At 41.6% G+C, this 18,972-nt stretch overlaps 5 protein-coding genes across 5 annotated transcripts; 3 read left to right on the forward strand and 2 right to left on the reverse strand.

The window, feature by feature from the left end:
* Positions 1-992: 992 nt before the first annotated feature.
* Positions 993-4,310, reverse strand: DSM5745_03070 (forkhead domain protein; the record flags this gene model as incomplete). The annotated part of the gene is made up of 1 exon (XM_026745086.1): positions 993-4,310. One exon carries the CDS (start codon positions 4,308-4,310, stop codon positions 993-995), a length of 3,318 nt encoding a protein of 1,105 aa, XP_026605952.1.
* Positions 4,311-4,586: 276 nt separating this feature from the next.
* On the forward strand, positions 4,587-5,463 carry DSM5745_03071 (uncharacterized protein; the record flags this gene model as incomplete). The annotated part of the gene is made up of 2 exons (XM_026745087.1): positions 4,587-5,073; positions 5,177-5,463. The coding sequence occupies 2 exons, from the start codon at positions 4,587-4,589 to the stop codon at positions 5,461-5,463; spliced, it is 774 nt and encodes a 257-aa protein (XP_026605953.1).
* Positions 5,464-5,921: 458 nt separating this feature from the next.
* Positions 5,922-7,163, reverse strand: DSM5745_03072 (cyclic nucleotide-binding domain-containing protein; the record flags this gene model as incomplete). Its single annotated transcript, XM_026745088.1, has 1 exon — positions 5,922-7,163. The coding sequence occupies one exon, from the start codon at positions 7,161-7,163 to the stop codon at positions 5,922-5,924; it is 1,242 nt and encodes a 413-aa protein (XP_026605954.1).
* A 2,247-nt stretch (positions 7,164-9,410) lies between these two features.
* On the forward strand, positions 9,411-11,069 carry DSM5745_03073 (carbohydrate-binding module family 48 protein; the record flags this gene model as incomplete). Its single annotated transcript, XM_026745089.1, has 3 exons — positions 9,411-9,433; positions 9,517-9,652; positions 9,900-11,069. 3 exons carry the CDS (start codon positions 9,411-9,413, stop codon positions 11,067-11,069), a joined length of 1,329 nt encoding a protein of 442 aa, XP_026605955.1.
* Positions 11,070-12,601: 1,532 nt separating this feature from the next.
* DSM5745_03074 (uncharacterized protein) lies at positions 12,602-13,000 on the forward strand (the record flags this gene model as incomplete). Its single annotated transcript, XM_026745090.1, has 2 exons — positions 12,602-12,789; positions 12,877-13,000. 2 exons carry the CDS (start codon positions 12,602-12,604, stop codon positions 12,998-13,000), a joined length of 312 nt encoding a protein of 103 aa, XP_026605956.1.
* Positions 13,001-18,972: the final 5,972 nt, after the last annotated feature.

Genomic DNA, 18,972 nt, shown 5'->3' on the forward strand with positions numbered 1-18,972 from the left:
ATTGTCATTCGTCGGACAGATGTCGGCAGAGTCGGACAGAATGCAGTAAGTCACATGTGGGCAGCAGCCTGACTTTGTGCTGCGAACCGTGGCCCATTGGATCTGATATTATAACGTCTAGTCCACCTCAATCGCAGTGAACCAGAGTAGTGGAAAGTCTGGGAATACATCATATCCCCGGGTGCCGTCGGGTATGGGCATAATCAGATATGGCGCAATGCAAGGACCCGGTCGAGAAACGTGCTAGCATGCAAGCGCCCTAGCCGCCATGTAAAGTGCCGACCTAGTGCGTCAAGGTGGATTTCCGGACGAACAATGATAACGGTAAGAACACTTGAGCACACCCGTCTTCTCTCGCCAATATGCAAGAAGGATGATTGAGATATCGCTGGAGCGACCGGCTTCCAGGCACCCAGCGTCCTCACAGGATTCAATTGGCTGCGTATACTTGCAAAGAAATTCGGAAACCATAGAAGGAATGAAAGTCCACAAGTAATGGACTCTAGATTGGAAGTGAGATGTTATCACAGTCTGAGTAGACTTCAGCCACACTCGAACTATACATAGCCATGTAGAATAATGCAATAGATCATATTTTGTCTATACAACTAACTCCGCCCATTTTCCTTTCCTTTTCTGAAAAGTTACCGTGGGGATATGCCGACGGTACTATAAAAGGCGATTCATAACAGAGTGGATATCATAAAGAGCAACGTCAAGTGACGGTTGGAAAATATCAAGCAAGGTCGGAGATGAAAAGGTCGAACGAGGCGTGAAATGGAAGTTGTAAGCCACAATCTAAATAAATAGGTGGCCCTCTCCTAGTCGAAAGACTAACACCAGCCAAATAGAAGTCGAATCTCCCAAATAAGTAATATAATCGTAAACGTAAGGTCGTAATCATGTTCAAGTCCCGGCTGTTGAGCAGTCACCAACCACAAACAGGACATTACACGTTTGTACAAGCGATCAAGAGAGCAAAGTGTGATGGCTCACTCCCCCCTTAGCCCCTTGATCATATTCTTCAGCGCATCAAGAAGAACAGTCTCGTCTGGTGGCTCGCCGCCGGGGAACGAACTCTCTGTTGCCTCTCCCAGGGCCCGAGCCCGTGCACTCTTGAGAACACCCTTGATATAGTCTTTGTCTTCGTAATCTTCCAGCAAAACGGCCTCAAAGTCATCAATCGCTTTGTTAGCGCGCTCGTTGAAGGAAGCCTCGTCGGAAGACGTGTCCATTGGTACGGGGCCAGTATTCTGCCCACCCATATTGTACGGTTGCTGCTGCTGTTGGTTATGCTGGTGATGCTGGTGCTGAGGCTGATGCTGTGGAGGACCCGGGTTTGGATTGTAGTTTTGGGGTGGGTTGTTGTTTGGCGGAAGAGGCTGTGTATTCCGAGGTGGATACGGGGTAGAGTGTTGCGGTGGAGGAGGCGGCTGCATGTGCTGTGTTTGTGGTTGTGCTTGCTGAGACTGTTGATACTGGAGAAGCTGCGGTGGAGGATCGGAGGCGTATGGTGAGGTGTATGTGGTAGGTGTGGTTTGCGCAAACGCGGCAGGGAGATTGTTTCTGATCGGACTAGGTATCGGAAAGGGTGAGGATGCTGCAGGTGGTGCGGGAGGAGGATATGGAGTTGAGTGTTGCGGAGCGGGGGTAGGAGCGGGAGGAGTTGGAGCTGTTGAGGATGGGAATGGATTCGATGGCATGGACGAGAAGTTTTGGAATTGCGGGTTGGCCATTCCAGTTTGATTGTTCGGTTGACTTTGGTACGAGTTGGTCGGTGGGGGCATGTATTGAGGGGTGACAGAAGATGGAGGAGCCTGTGCAGGCTGAGGAGGCGGAGGAGGCGGTGGTGACGGACGTCTTTTCTTTTCCTTTTCAACGGACGCTCCTGGCCGTAGCTGCCATGACCATCCTTTACCGTCTCGCTCTGCATGCATGAAAAGGTGGCCGTTGCCGTTGAGATTGTGCCGTACACTGGATGTCCAGCCCTCGGTTTCACACTTGAAGCGGAAATAGGGATACTTGAGCTTCAAGGCCCGATAGATCTGCTTTAACGTCATCGGCGTGGTAGCCTCGGTGAGAGCATCAAAAATAAGAACTGCATAGTTATACGGCGGCTTGGCCAGATCTTCAGGTGTGTACGCAGACTCTGGAGGATAGTTGGGAGAGGGTGAACGAGATGGCTTGCGCTTCTTGACAGGTGGAGGCTTGACGTATTCTTGCGGCTGATGTTCCATGGGAAACTGCCCACCTTCTGTCGATGGGAGAGGAAAATCCATCGTGCCGTCCTTCTTCCTCTTTGTGTACTTCCGTTTCTCGGGTTTCGAATTCGGCGACTCGCCCTCAGCCGGTAAACTGGGCGCAATGCCTCCAGGAGTAACCGTCGTCTTTCCCGCTTTAGGTTTGCTCTGCGGAGGTGGTGTAACACCACCATTTGCCTCTCGCCTGGCGGCCAGTTTCTGCTCCCGTGCCAGCTCGGCTCTTTCACGTTTTGACATAATCCCATCTTTGGGTGGCCGACCAGGGCCACGGCGGCGTTGTGGTTGCTGACCATCTCCCTCGATAGACGGCGCTGCCCGAGCAGAATCCTCAACCTTTGTTTTCAGCACAATCTTCGTCGGTTTCGAGTCGTCCTTCTTCTCAAGCGCTTCTTCATTATCAACTGTGACCGGGGCCTCGAGATTCTCCTGAGCTTCTGGAGCAAACTGCTCCTCCTCGATATCGGCTCCGGTCTCGCCAATTGGAACGTCTGGGAGCAAGAACCGAATACGAACCCCTCCAATTTGGATATAATCACCACTATGTAGCGGTCGAATTTGGCTCGGGGAGAGCCAGTCTGCACCAATGAAGGCGCCGTTCCTCCCCAGGACCTCCATCTCAAACAAATTCTTGTCAAAGTTGTATGCAATCTTGACGTGCTTTCGTGAAATCCCACGGTGCCCGGCGACACTGCCATCGTTCGTTGCAGGGGGGTGAATCGGGATGGTCGGGCATGAGTCCGGGGAAGGAAGAAGCGCCAAGGCGTCGACGGGTTTAGCGTCTCCGTTGCCGTTATTCTCCTGTAATGATTGCATGGCAAGTGCATTGTAGTCGGTAGTAGCTTGGAGCTGGGCGGGAGTTGCATGCAAGAGACCGCCAGCGTCGCCCTCGGAGGCTATTGACGAGCGTCTACTGATATGCGACTGCATATGCGGAGGAACATCAGGGTCAAAACCCATAATTCCACCCCGGTCGCTAACAACACTACCCATAATCCCACTTCCTTCATGTTTTACCCGAATAGGTGTATGTGATGCGTTCCCACCGCTCGAACTTTTTGCTCGGGTATGTCTCATGACTTGTCGGGCCTGGAACTCTCGTTGATGCGCCGCCCGCGCCGCCCGTACATCTCGCCCTAGGATAAAAGAATATGTGTTGCAGTAAAAATGGCCGTCATCGAATTCAAGTTTGGCGAAAGCTTGAATCCGCGGCTCGGATCCTGCCACTGAACCACTTCCATCATGTAACCCTCCTTCGGTGTAACCCAAGGCCGACAAGTCCGCGTTCTGGGGGAAATAGGCAGCATTTAGCATATCATTCTGTTGAAATGCCTCTAATGGTGTCTCCGGAGCCGTGAAGTCTATTGGAGGAAAAAGGTCGGCATGGTCCAAAGTCGGTTTCGCGAATAGCAAAGGGTCGGTTAGGCTGTCAATGGGGTCAGTTGGGGCCACAATGCTATCATTTTGTCCAGTGGATGTAAAAGGCAGCCCTGACTGATGAAATGTCATGTCTTCTGCTTGATGTTGGGATTCCGCCGGCTGACTTTGATCTCCGTCGATTGGCTCCGCTCCCGCCGGCGGAACATCCTCCCCTGGTTGTGTTTCCCAATGCCCATTCGAATCATCGCCCAACTGCTGCTTCTGATCGCTATCCTGCTGATTTGATATCCCCGAGCCTTCCATCATATGATCTGTGTCTGTAGTAGGCGCCTGTTGGCCGCCAAGCAACTGAGCCAGCAAAGCGCTGGCGGCGGACTGGCGGCGGAAATCGGACTGGAAGTCCTGGCCGTCCGAAAAGGCACGAGAAGCCTGATCATCGCCCTCGGACTTGACTGCCACCATGTCGGAGAGAGCGGGTATGCCATTGGAAGACGAGGAGGAGTGTTCGGGGGCAGAATCGTTGCGGGTTGCCGATTGCGGGGACGGAAGGTGATGGTTGTTCTCTGGTGAGTGCTGCGGTCGGGTGTAGTCGTATAGAGACGACATGCCCGGACCAGCCTCTGAAGGATGATGGCCCACCGCTGGCGCTGTCATGGTCTGCGACGATGACATGACCGGGGGGAAAGGGCGACTGGACTCTGGTTGGCCTGTGAAAGAAGTTCTCGAGCGGACGGCCAGAGAGAGGGAGGAGAACGAAGAGGGCGGTGAACTGGAAAATCAGGCCCCGACAATAGCTCGGTCAAATGAAGTTCCGGCGCTGGGATTTTCTGCCGTTTCTCCACTCTCCCCATAAGTTATAGACCCATCGAGATCTCAACAACACACAAACAGACAAACATAACAATTCATAAATCAGGAACGGAATACGTTTCCTGAAGAACTATAACGATGCCAAAACCAAGATCTTCGAAAAAGGATACCCGTCAACCTCAGTCTCAACCCCACCAGCAACCCCCCAACTGGCCCCCTCTCCGCCCCCTCGTTCCCTCCTCCGATCTTCATCTCGAGTCTCTGCTCCCCGATCAGATCTACCTCATTCGCAACTTTCTCCCTGCCTCCCTATGCAAGACTTATGTTTCCTTCCTCGCCTCTCTTCCGCTCATCACAACCCCTGGTAAGCCCAAAAAGGGCGATGCTGTCCGCGTCAACGATAGATTCCAAATCCAGGATGCGGCGTTTGCGGAGAACCTTTGGCGGGGAACAGCGCTAAGAGAGCTTGTGACTAACCCCTCCCCTATCGACGAAGACGAGGTGGGCGAAGAAACAAGTGTGGGAAGGAGGTCGATGAAGGAGATCTGGGGCGGGGAACCGCTGGGGCTGAATGCGAATATTCGTGTATATCGCTATTCGCCAGGGCAGTTCTTTGCGCAGCATTGTGAGTTGTCTACTTATGCTACCCGCCCACATGCTCCATTTAGTTCCATTAAGCGTCAGCAAGAGTCCATAATCTGTAGTCTTCATCTAACATAACCTCGTAGACGACGACTCCAACACCCTCTCGTTCCTATCGCCATCAACACCTCCCAAACTAGCCCGCACTACTTGGACACTCCTGATTTACCTATCGACCTGCACGGGGGGAGAAACAGTTTTCTACCCGGAGCGGACAAGGTTGAATCCCAACCCAGAGCCGATTGCAGTGGCTCCCGAGATGGGGATGGCGCTGCTGCATCGACATGGGGACCAGTGTTTACTTCACGAGGGGAAGGAGGTTACAGATGGGGAAAAGTGGGTGTTGAGGAGCGATCTGGTGGTTGCGCGATGAATTGAGGTACCACATCAATCATTGAAAGATGGAGATGGAACTATATCATGTTACATGTTAACACCAATGCCTATGGGACGAATAGGTGGAACATCTATGACTGCGCTTGATCCACCACAGCCTGGAGCTGTATAATGGGGTCCAAAATTGCAGTCTAAGTGATGGCAAGATGCCATATATCTCCTGATGGCGACCGCTGAGAATGAGTTGAGAACAGAAAGATTTGACAAGAGAAGAGAAATTTGGGCATGAACAACTCAGGAGCGGACAACGCTCCAAATCCGAAGACAAAGACAAAACAGACAAAACCAACTACTCGCCTGGAACTGGGAGTTTTCTAACCTCTTTGCACTCAAAAACACACTCCCTCACTTGCAAATATAAGTAAACGCAGGAATGACGCATTAAAACCAAGTGATATTCATTTTGAACAAGCGTCACCTTTCGACTTGGAACCCTTATGTCGCTGTAGAGGGCCTCGATGAGTACTCCGTCCTCCTCATGATGTTCTCCACAGGGCCCAACAAGCGCTTGAATCCATCCCGGCCAAGCTTGGCAACTTTGACTTCTGTTTTCGCGCGAACGCTGGCTGCTCGAGGCTTGTCGTCTAGCAAGGCTAGTTCACCAAAGTAGTCTCCTCTTTGGTAGGACTTTACGGGTTCATCCACGCCCTCCATGAAAGCCTCGGCCTCGCCAGATTCAAGCAGGTAGAAGGCATCACCTGGGTCGCCTTCCGTAATGATATTCTCACCGGCTGGGAATTTGATCGTGTCGAGGGCGTCGGCAATCTTGGCGCGCTCGTAAGGCTTGAGGCTAGACAGAAGCGGGACTTCTTCCAAGAAAGCTTCATACATACGTCGTCGCTGGAATGCAGAGTCCATGAGAATGCGCCGGAAAGTGACGCGGTCTAGAGCCCAGAGAGTGCTTTTCGAATCAGTCGAAACAATGGTTGCCGCTCGAGGTGCGTTGTACATCAGAGCAAGCTCTCCAAAGGAGCCGCCGGGTCCAATCGTGCTGATTTTGTTGCCAGCTCCGTCTGGGCCCGGTTGCACGGAGCCAGAAGGGTTGATATAGACGTCAAAGTGACCCTGCTCAACGATGTAGAAAAAGTCGCCAGCATCTCCCTGTGAAATCACTTTAATGCCCTTCGCGGGTATGGGCTTCTCAACCAATGCATCTAACACTGTCCTGGACTGCTCGTCGTCCAGGTGGGAAAAGAGGAAGTTGTTACTGACGGCTGTCTTCAAGCGGGCGAGCTGCTCCTCCGACTTTGGGTGATTCGGCGGGGTCCAGCTGTCCGAGCCCGCAGATGTAGGGTTCAGAGATTCGGCGGAGACAGACGTCCGGCGGCCCAGGGCGTAGTTGTTGGGCAAGCCATGGTCGTGGCCACCAGTCGGACGGAAGCTATGGGGGTCCGTGGAGGACTCATCCTGGCCTTCCTGTCCACCACCAGGAAAGCCACCGAAGGGATCCCTCCCAAAGCGGATTCCCTCAGCCGACTCTCCAGCTCGACCACTCTCGAGCGGGTTATTCCCACCAGACGAGCCCGCGGCGTTCTTGGAGGTTCGGAAGGTAGCGTCGGTTGGTGACGTCACCTCATATTCCTCGTCTTCTGCGATTTTGTGAAACGACGGCGGTTTATCCTCTTTTGTTGAAACCTTGAGAAAAGGGTTGTTGCCCGAAGATGATGCATTCGACATGTCGCCGATTGGAATCTTTGGTCAAGGTGAAACGGGGGTTAGGGGATTGGCGACGCTGTGAGTACACTGTGAGGATGTGAGAGGGTCGGCGAGACAAAGAAACTGATCGAGGTTAGAGGAAGGTTACAGAAGTTAACAGCGAGTGGAATGATCGGAAGAGAAGATCATGAGATGAGGATGCGCGCGAGGATAATAATTGAGCAGGCATGCGGGAGGAGGGAAAGATCATGTATGCACGAACGTAACGAGATCGAAGGGGGATCGGCGAAGAAAGTGGGAGGGAGGAGGGGCGGCGGGTAGAGAAACCGACAGAGTTGACAAAGCTTTGGAAAAAAGACTAAAGACTGGAACAACTTGACTTTGGCAGCGCCGAGTGGGTATCGAACGAGCTGAAGGCGAATTGGAGTGTCTCGAGACAAATCAGACCAGAGTCTGAAGCTCTTGAATGGAGCTCAGACCCAACGGACGCGAAGAGGCGTTCTCATTTCAGAGGCCAAAGACAGCTTCACCCCAAGTAAAGAGAAAAGGGAAGAGAAGGTATGCGTATCAAAGAAAATGCCCAGACTTCTTTTGTACTTACTTGGCGAGTTTCGTTTCTTTTTCTTATTGCTTTTTCCGTTGCCTAATTTTTGGGTGTTAACGAGGGGCAACGCCAGTATGAACGCAGCAGTCGGAACTGACAAGCTGGAGGGGCACCGATGGGCCAGATCCTTGTTCTTATATGCTCAGAGCAGCTGCCTGCTCTCAGTTCAGCAGTTGAACTGAGTTTGGAACTGTCTTGGACGTGTGAGGATGGCGCTGTTCCGGCCAAAGGAATGAAACAGGAGGAGTAAAACAGGGGGAAGGAGAGAGGTCGGTCAGAGACAGATGTTCAGATGGGAAATAAAAGGGAATAATGCTAAGAATAAGTAGTATCAAAGCAGACGGGACGGAAAAGGCGGGGTAGCTTTCTGCAGCTATCGCCAGCACACGAGCTTCTGCCTATGGACCGTGGATGAACCCCTATTATTTTCTTTACAAATTGTCTTTTCTAGCTGACACCCTAAACTCTTTTATGATCGAGCATCAAAGGATAATGACTTTGACCACGCCTATACTCTATTGTGCCGTGCCCTTGATGAGTTCTTTCTCCGAGGTTGCAGATGCAGATCAACGTCACCGGTGCTCTCCCCGCCCAGTGCTCGCAGCTCACTAGCGCTCAATAGCTGGTCAAGAAGATCAATAGTTGAGAAATGGGCAAAGATGCAGTACATCAAGTGACAGTAAGCCCCCTTTCTAGTCCAATGGGGCTTTGAGGACGTGAACCGCTGACCTATAGGCGATGCGTGGAAGCTTCGATGTAATAATCTAAACGCCTTCCAGATGTCTTCTAGAAGGTCACGATGCTGTCAGATGGCTTGGTCCGGAAGCCATGCGCTGCGAAGAACTTTGCCCGACACTACTCCGTACTACCGATCTTACGGGCTTACCCCAAACACTCCTCGGGGCAGAAGGAAACTGTCTTACCTATTCCGTAACCTCTGCTCGCCAGTCGCCTTGAGATCATCGCTGACGTCCTCCATTCATCGTAATTATGATGTAAACAACAACCACTTCGCAGTACTCCGGAGTACGACGCCATACTACTCTGGTTCAGGAAGATTCGGGCCATGGATCAATAAGATCTAGAAGCACTTCGATGGTTGTGGCATCTGCAGGTAGAGGGATCTCCAGTAAACTCCCTGCAAGCACATCGGGCCGATTATTAGGTACTTTATCTTCAGTTTGAGTAGCCGATGAAGGCCAAGAACTGTAAAAGCCGGCGGTGTCAGCACAAATGAAACTGCCCAGGTGTTGACAGTGACTCAGTGCTAGCCAGGTTATCTTTATTGTCTCAGTCTGAATGCTTAGGTATCCTCGCCTAGTGTCTAGAACCGGCGTCTAGACTGAGCCGGTGGTGTCTGACTTTAAAGTGTATCCCACCGCTACTTTCCACAGCGCGATGGGCACGCAAAGCGACTCCAAGATCATCTAGAAACTGCATTAGCTTCTGCCCTTATCAGCAATTGAAGAGTTGTCAGTGTTTAAATCCTCCGAGCGACGAGTTGCGCGACCGCCACCCCGCTTTGGCCCAAGGCCCTGCCTTCCCAGCCCCCTCACACTTTATCAGTGCCGTTCCGTCCTAATCCCCAGCTTCCCTGCTTGGTTGCTCCGATAATTCCCTCTCTTCGTCCGGCGCATCAGCCCATACCAGAGCCCCTATAGAGAATGGGGAGCTACACGTTTCGATGGTAAGTTGCTCGAGGCTATTAACTTTCCGATCCAGCCCTCACCCACCTGGCTTCTGACCATGGGCTGACCACGGCCGATCCAGGCCTTACGATGCCAATGAGGTGTTCGTCACAGGCACGTTTGATGACTGGGGCAAGACGATCAAATTGGATCGGAAAGGAAACGGCTTCGAAAAAGATGTCTACCTTCCGGCAACCACCGACAAAGTGCACTTCAAGGTATGTCATATTCCACGGCCTCCTCCATTACAGCCTCACATATGAGGGGCAGCTGGCTGCTTAGCCCGCTTCTCGAGGCTTCTACCCAATCTCCATCACCAAGCTAGCCCCCTCCTCTATTGTGCCAACAGTGATGACGCCGCCCTGCGAATGACGTCATCACACTAGCGCTGACCGAGAACTATAAGAGTCGCTCCGTGAATTCTATTTCTTTCGTATTACTGACGTGTACCTATCACATTCACAGTTTGTCGTTGACGGAAATTGGACGACCTTGCCTGACGCACCGCAAGAGAGCGACCATTCTAGCAACGTGAACAACATCCTATATCCGGACCAGATCCAAGCAGATTCAACCGCAGCGCTACAGAACGGCACCCAAGAAATGGCTAGCACTCTCTCTGGCGTGACGCCCAACTCCACAACCGCCGGCTTAGCCGGTGGAGTCCCTAAAGAGAACAAGGCCCCCGGATCGACGACTGCGGGGTTGGACAAAGACGTTCCGCTTGAGCAAAGGGCTAACGTCCCTGGAGGATTTCCTGCGGACACCCCGCTGTCTGAATACTCTGTCAATCCTATCCCGGCCTCCAGCGGCATTGGCAATCCAATTCATCTAAAGCCGGGAGAGAAAGTTCCAGACCCCAGCACATTCAATACCAACACAGTACAGTCAACTGCTCGTACAAACGATTCATACGACCAAGATAGCTCTCGACTGGCTGGCCCGTTCTCTGTTCCTCCTGTTTCAAATACCATGATCCCTGAATCCAGCCTCCCAATGGGGAGCGGAACTCACCCTGTATCCGCCGACCCCGGAGTCACCGTGCAGTCTGCTGCACCGACGTCTACTACCGCTGCTCTTGCCGGCAACGTTCCATTCGAATCTAAGAAGCAAACCGATAGCACAAGCCCGGTCAACGATGTCCCGGACGTGGTCAGAAATTCTTTACTCGAGGCTCACCAAGACCCAGAAGCAGCCGCAAATCAGCTTGTTGTGGACGAAAAGAAGGAGCTAGAGCATGAGCTGCAACAGAAGGTCAAGGTCGAAAACTCGGCTGGCGCACCGGCGCCTACTACCACCGCTGCCACTACAGAGACTGCCCCCAGGGCTAGCGTTGCGGAACCCAGCTCAGCGGAGTTGTCACCAAGGACAGGAACTCCTACAGGTGCTAGGGCGTCGAACACTGAAGCATCACAGCCTGGAGCGCCAACTACCGGAGCCGCAACCACTGATGCACCAGCCACTAGAGCGTCAACCACCACCACACCAACCACCGGGGAGGAGATAAAGGAGAGCGCGAGCCCTTCGAACAACACCAAGACATCGGACGTTCCCTCGACTGGCTCGTCTGGAAAGGAAGAGAAGAAGAAGAAGCGATCGAGTATCTTTGCCAAGTTGAAGGAGAAGTTCAAATGAACGGCTCGGGACGTTCTAGAATGATGAGTTGAGCCGTAATGTTACTGATGATTTATCTGGATACCTTTACGCATGTTATATTTAATGACGTATGTTATACTTGAGTACCCCGCATGTCTTGTTTCAAACATTGAATAGTACACACGCTAAGTTGATTATAATCGAGTAATAACTTAATTCGGGTGTCTATATGGGAATAGCATTTGACACTTGACCATTTAGCTTGACCGGATATCCCAGCACACTATATATCTTGTCAGCAGCTTGCACCCAGGCACGATTATGTTCAAATACAACTCACTCTTTCCCGGTTTTCGTACAACAGCATCCACAAAATATAGAGGCGGGCCAGCAGATAACCGCCGCGACGATTGTGACCACGAACCCTAACTCATCAGCATGACTACTTCAAAAGAAGCCAACGTAGAATGACTGGGAATGCCTACCTAGTGTCGGGCCAACAATCTTACAACGACAGGGGTTCTGGTCCGTCCCGCATTGGATGCAGACTGGAAAGAAGAACGGGACATCGCACATTGTGAATGCTTGGTATGATCTTAGTCCGGGATACAGTAGACTTTGAGATAGTAGCTGGAGGGAGGGGATGATTATTATCTAGGGAGTGTGATATAGATATTGATCGCTATGGTATGAACTTCCAAGAGATGAAGTTGAGATTGAGAATATATACATGATTCATCATGACGACATTGTGTGACAATCCAACTATCAGGTTGTCTTTCGGCTGGTTAGGTTGCTGTTTTGGAGTCTCGAGAATTTCCAGTGCACGGAGTATCGATAAATTAGACCAATGCAATATAACCTGCATAGTGTGCATTGACTTAGTTGAGGTATGCAGTTGCCTTCTCCAAATGCATCAATTGGTCTCTATTCGATGTACAGTACGCCGTACCCAACGCAAATGTCCTTGACACATCCCAGCTGAATGGAAATGCAAATCACAGGGCTGTCTACATGAATCTATAATTAACAAGCCCAAAAGGATAAAGCCACCCCCGCGCGCATTCCTTTCCCAATCAGTTGCATGAAGAATTCTAGATTCCATACAAGCCACAGCAAGGGCGTTTCAAAGCGCGCAAACCCAGCCAGGCACCAGGATTTTCTTTGCCGCAGAACCCGTGAGCCACACCAGGGTCTTATTTCTTTTCCATCCATTTTTTCATCTATTTTCTTTTCTCTTCATGCAGAAGAATATAAATAACACGATTTATCCTCTTTTCCAGGCAAAGTTGAATACAATAATTTATCAACGCCGTTGAGTGATCAACAATCTAGTGGTGCGTAACCCCATCCATCCGAATTAGATGATCGATCGTCGCCGACGTCACCCGCTCAGCCCTACGGAGTCTCCATCTTTGCGTCTGACGAACTCGTCTTACCATCCATCAACACTGCTGAAATTTATCCTCGTTCGTCAAATGTCGATCAGTCTTAACTAACCTTCTTACGGTGCAATAGATTCAAAAAAACAAACCCTGTATCACCTACCTACCAATCCAAAGACAGCCAATATGGCAAACCGCCTGATCCCCCTCGTCATCCTCCTGATCGTGGTCATCGTCCTCGTCGTGATCGGCTTCATCGCATACAGCATCATTCAAGAAGTCTCCGACAAGACAAAGAGCAAGATGGAGAAGCGGAACGTCATGTTCACGAAGGATGGGATGAAAGTTGGAGTGCGCCAGGTCGGCGAGGAGGAGTATGTTGATCGGAGTCAGAGGTGAGCATTCTTTCCTGAAACATTCGCTACATGAGTCATGGGCAGGTAGCTAATGCGGCCGTGCAGTATCCTCGTGAATATGTGGAACCACACTTCTTTCCCGGCGTACAAGAGTCGGCTGTGGGATATGACGGGGTCAGCGAGTGGAAGTGCGAGTGGCGAGGGAAGGGCTGAGCAAAGGAAGGGGTAGGTTTCCGTTCCTTCTTGTTCTCTCCTGTTTTCGTTAGAATGGGACATGGTCTGACGAAGTATTACTTGGTAGACACTCGCATTGACTATCGAAGCGGCTTTCGAGAAGCAAACGGGCGAAGACTTGGATTACAGTTGATGGGCTGTTGAGGGAGCCTTACTAGGTTATATAAGATCTGGCGCTTCTATACTGCGCCTACAGCTCGAAGCTATTTTTATCTAGAATAGCAGTAATGATTGATGAGTGATGAATTGCCTCGAGATGTTCTTTGGTACTCTCATTCCAACATTATCGTACCATAACAATAGGTTGCCCTATTACACATTGCCTACATACCTACCATTGACAATTTTATACCCCGTAAGCATTACTTTCAGTACATTCTAGGGTGGGGTGAACACCCTTGATCACCGACCGCTAAATGAATCGGATAGCACCCTATATTAAGCAATTAAATAAGATAGCACCCTAAAATAGCGCTGTTCTGGACTCGTCACATAACTTGCCTAGTAATTTATTAGTAAAATTATTCTTTATTATTACCCCCCGACTAAACAAAATAGCACTTTTAATTATACTAACTAAACCGCGTACTTTAAAGCTATTTTAAACTTTTAAAAGTTAAATTTATGTTAATACAACAGAGAATCTTATTAGTTAATTTAAAAAGGGGTAAATATTTAAAATAAATAACTTTGCGCGCGTGCCGCGCGCCTGTAGAGACCTTATACGCCTACTAGTTTTTTTTTAACATGGCTAAATTAAAGCTATTTAAACTAGGGATTATAATAAGCATAGTAGGTATAGCAAAGGCCTTATATAAAGCTAACGTTATAGCGGATAACTAGGATAATAGTAGTTTATTTTAGTAACTTAGTAACTACGGAGAAATCTTAGGGGTAAAGGCCTTAGTGGTAAGAAGTTAATATTAGCCGCCGCGAATTTTTATTAGCTACAGGGCGTTCTTAGCAGGGCGGCCTTTACTAGCTAAAACGCGGCACTATATTTTATTAAGCTTAATTTTATACAGGTACTATTTTATTTAGTTGCTTAATATAGGGTGCTATTTAATTTATTTAGCAAATTACTAATACTATTAAGTATAGCGCTAAATAAATTAAATAGTACCCTATACTAAGTAACTAAATAAAATTGTCAAAGGTAGACAATTCGAAAGTGCATTCATAATATTATTGATAATTCTCTAAAGGCTAACTACATTCTTAATAAAGGAAAGGGGTTAGGGTGGTGCCCAATAGCAGTATTAGATATTATTAAGGTGGCTAACCTTAATAAGTCCCCCTTATAAAAAGGCGGATGCCCATATTTACTAATAAAAAAAAATAACTTAGTGGCTTAAGCAAATATTATAAAAATAAAAAAAAATATAAAAGCTTTTTAAGTTTAAAAAAAATAGCTATTATAAAAATAAAATAAATATAAAAGCTTTTTAAGTTTAATTTACTTAGTAATATTAAAGTAATTAAAATAAAAAGAGCTTTAAAAGCTATAAAAGTAAAAATAAAAAAACCATGTAAGTAAAGGTGGTTTTAATTAAAAGGTAGTAATTTACTTAGTAAAAAAGGTAATAAATAAAAAGTAGTAGCTTGGTATTAAGTTTAATTTTATTTTAATTTTTTTAATATTAAATATAATATATTTATAAAAACCTTTAAAACCTAATTTTTTATTTAATAAGTTATATTAATAATAATATATTTTTAGGCCTTTAATAAAGCTTATATTTAAGTTTTTAAAAAATTTACACAGCCTTATAAATAATAAGGTATTTTTTTTTAATATATTTAATACTATATTATAATTAATTAATAATAAATTAAGGTTACTAGCTAAAATACAGGCTAAAAATAATAAGGTTTTAAGTAATATTTATTAAAGTAAAAATAATAAAATTAAATAAATAATAAAGGTTTTATTACTAATAAAACACTTATTAAAAGTAAAACTAATATTTATTAATAATAAATTAAGGTTACTAGCTAAAGCACGGGCTAAGAATAATAAGGTTTTAAGTAATATTTACTAAAATAAAAATAATAAAGTTAAATAAATAATAAAGGTTTTATTATTAATAAAATACTTATTAAAAATAAAACTAGTATTTATACTTTTTTAGCGGGAGAGGTATTAAGTAAAAGTATTTATTTTTACTAATATTATAGGGCTAGTAGGGTTTTTAGTTAGCTTTAATAACTTACTAGTAATAAGGTTTGGATTTATAGCAAGAGTAGCTATAATTTTTAAGATTTTAAAAAATACTTAAAAAATTACTAGTTTATTAGCTAGTTTCTTGCTTATAGTAAGAGTTAGCTTATTAAATTTAATAAAAATAGGATTTAACACTTTATTAAGCCTTTATTTTTTTTTAAGTTATTAATATTATTATTATTAGAATAACAGGAGGGATTAGTACGTTTTTTTATTATTTTATAAACTAATTTTATATAAATAATTATAATTTACTAAAAATTATAAAGCCTAGTTTTAGTTATTATAAGTAAAAACTTAGGTTTTATTATAAGCCTAAACCAAGCATGCTAGCTAGCTTATATAAAGGGCTAATAACTTTATTTTAAAGGGTAAAAAAATTTAACATGGGCGCTTAAGGGCTAATAGCTTTATTTTAAAGAGTAAAAAAATTTAATATAAGTGCTTAAAGGGCAGTAAGGGGCTTAACTTAGTTATTAGTTAAAAAACCTTAGGCAGCATTTTTTTAAATATTTTTTTACTTACTAGTAAACAGGTTTTAGGCTATAATATTTTAAATATTTTTTTAAGGACTTTGTTAATTCGCGGCTTTATGTAATTTTTTTTAAAATATTAATAACCTTTTTTTTTAAAAGCGGCTAAGGCGGCCTGGCGTTTTTACTTTTAATTTATTTATTTTAAATACCTAAAAGTAAGAGGCATTTACCTTAAATAACTAAAAATAAGAGTTTTAAGAGTTATTAGGTTAACTATTATTATTATTTATAGTATTTTTATTAAAAATCTTATTTTTAAAATTATTATTAAAGTTAAAGTTTTTTAAGTTCTCCGTGTTAATATTATTCTTAAACTTTATTATAATAAGTTTAAACTTTTTAATTAATTTTAATTTATAATTATTAGCGCGCTATATTAATATACCTTTAATTATTAATTTTAGCTTTTAATATTTTTTTACTTTTTTAGCTTTTAAGGCTGGGAGGTCCTAGTTTATTATTATTTATTATTAATAGGCCCTTATTTTTATTATATTATATTTTTTAAAAACTAGTAATAAATATATTTTAAATAAAGGGTTTATTAAATCTTGGCTTGCTATTTAATAAAAATTATAAGTTACTAAATTATTTAAAAGTAAAAGGTATAAATAATTATTTTTAGCTACTTAAGTAAACTTATTATAATTTATTTTTTTTATTATTTATATAGCTAGGCCCCTTTTTAGGGGAATAATATAAATAAATATATTTAAAATATAGTAACCTATAATAATAATTAAAAATAATAATTAAGTATTATTAGCTTTAATAATCTTCGCGGGGTGTAGCCTTGGCCTAATAATAAAATTAAATATAAAATTTAAGTTTAATAAGCTTAATAAAACTATATTTTTTAATTATTATATTTTTATAAATACTAGGTTTTTATTATATAAAACTATTTATTTATAATATATAAAAAACTAATATTCCCCATGTGCGTAAATTTATATTATTAGGCTAATAGGCACTTTTTTTACCTTAAAATTTTTATTAAAGTTAAAATTATATAAATATTTTTTATACCTAAATAATTTATTTATTATATAAATAATAAAAAATATACTAAGGTTTAAAACTTATATTTTTTTAAAAAAAAGCTATAAATCTTAAAATTTTTAATTTATTTATTTAATATAATTACAAGCTTTCTCCCTACCTTTAAATTATTTAAATTTATTTTTTTATTAACTACCCGCGTTCACGGGCAGTTATAGCTATTATTATTATATATTTAATATATTAAAAAATAATTATAATAATTATATTACTTTTAGCAATATTTTATATAGCTTTTTTTATTTTTTTTTATTTTTTATTATTTTTATTAATAATATTAATATAATCCTATTTTTAGATTACCCTAAGTTTTTTTATAATTAGTAAAAGTAAAAAAAAGGGAGCTTAAATAAATAAAAAAATTACTTAAAAAAAAGTTTTAATTACTAAAAAAAGTTATATAAAAAATTTAATAAGTTAAGCTTTTGCTTAAAAATAAGTTATATTAAGTAAAAAAATAAAAAGTTTTAAAAAAGTTAAATTACTTGCTAAAATTACTTAGTAAAATAAAGAAAAAAATAAATTAAAATAATAAAATAGGTAATAACTACTTGCTAAAAAAAATAAAAAAAAATCTTTTTTACTAAAGTAAGAGTAAGCAGTATTTACTTAAAAAAAATTTTTTTACTAAAGTAAGGGTAAGCAGCGTTTACTTAAAAAAAATAAGGTAAAAATAAGTAGGCTTTTATTAAAAAAAAAGTATTATTACTCTTGCTTATAATAATAAAAAAAGTAAAAAAAAAAGCTAAATAAGATTTTACTTAAGGTTTATTTAAAAATAAAAAATATAGTTAGTAAAATTACTTATAAAAGTAAAAAAAATAAAATAAAAAATATTAACTTATAAAACTTGTTAAAGCAGACCTTAAGCTTTAAAAAAAATTAAAATTAGTAAAAAATAAAAATATAAAGATTATTATAAAAAAACATAGTATTAAAATAAGGTATAAAAAATTAAGTAAATTAATAATAAAAATAATTATATAATATTAAAATAAATATAATAAATATTAAATAAATATTATAAATTACTTTAGGTAAGTTTTATTATATTTTTTTATTAAGTTTTCCGCGCCTTTAAGCTTAAATTTTAATAATTATTAATTATTTTTTATTTTATAGCTTATTTAATAAACTAAATACTTTATTATTAGTATTTACTTATATCCTATGCGTACTATTTTTCTAGTAATTATTTTTTTTACTTTATATTAATTTTTATTTAATAAAAAGTTTTTATTAAAAATAGCGCTAGGCTTTGTTAGCTATTAATTAAAAAAGTTTTTTAAAAAGGTTTAAGTATTTATACTAAAATAATAAAATAAATTTACTATTTTTTTAAAAAGTTTAGTTTATATATTAATTAACTTACTTAGTATATAATATAAAAAAACCCGCGAACTATTAACTTAGCTTTTTTAATATTTACTTATTTATAGGAATATTATAGCCTTAATAAAGGTATAATAATACCTTATTATTAATAATAAAAAATATTATTTAATATTTTTTATTATAGTGCTTTTTTATTTATATTATAGTAAATAATAAGGCCTTGTAAGTATTTTAATATATAATAAAAAATTAATTACCTAGGTATTTTAATAAAATTTAGGCTTAGTAAATAAATTAGCTATATATTAATTTATAAAAACTATGCCTAGTTAAAAATTTTTTTAAGTTATTAAGGGCGGCTTATATTAAAAATAGGAGGGTTTTTTATAAGATTTATAATTTAAGGTATAGTACTAGCTAGTGGTAAAGCATGGTTTTTATTATTTAAATTACTTTTTTAAACTAGCTATTTATTTATAGGTAATATATTATATTATATAGCTATTAAATATTAAGTACTTTAAATATTATATACTAAAAATTTAAAATAAACTTTAAATTTTAATTTAAAATAATTTTTTATAAAATACCCTAGTTTTTTAATTATATAAATTAAATTAGTACCACGCCTTAATTTTTAACTTTTTATTAAAAGTAATTTAGAATTAGGCTAATTTATTTTAAAAACTTATTAACTAGTATTAAAATTTAATTATATCCCTTATTTATTATTAGTAAATTAACCATAAAGTCTATAGTTAATATTTTATAAAAAGTATTAAAAGTAATAATAAGATTTAGGAATTTATA

The sequence above is a fragment of the Aspergillus mulundensis genome, assembly GCF_003369625.1.
Source record: "Aspergillus mulundensis strain DSM 5745 chromosome Unknown scaffold_2, whole genome shotgun sequence".
NCBI lineage: Eukaryota > Fungi > Ascomycota > Eurotiomycetes > Eurotiales > Aspergillaceae > Aspergillus > Aspergillus mulundensis.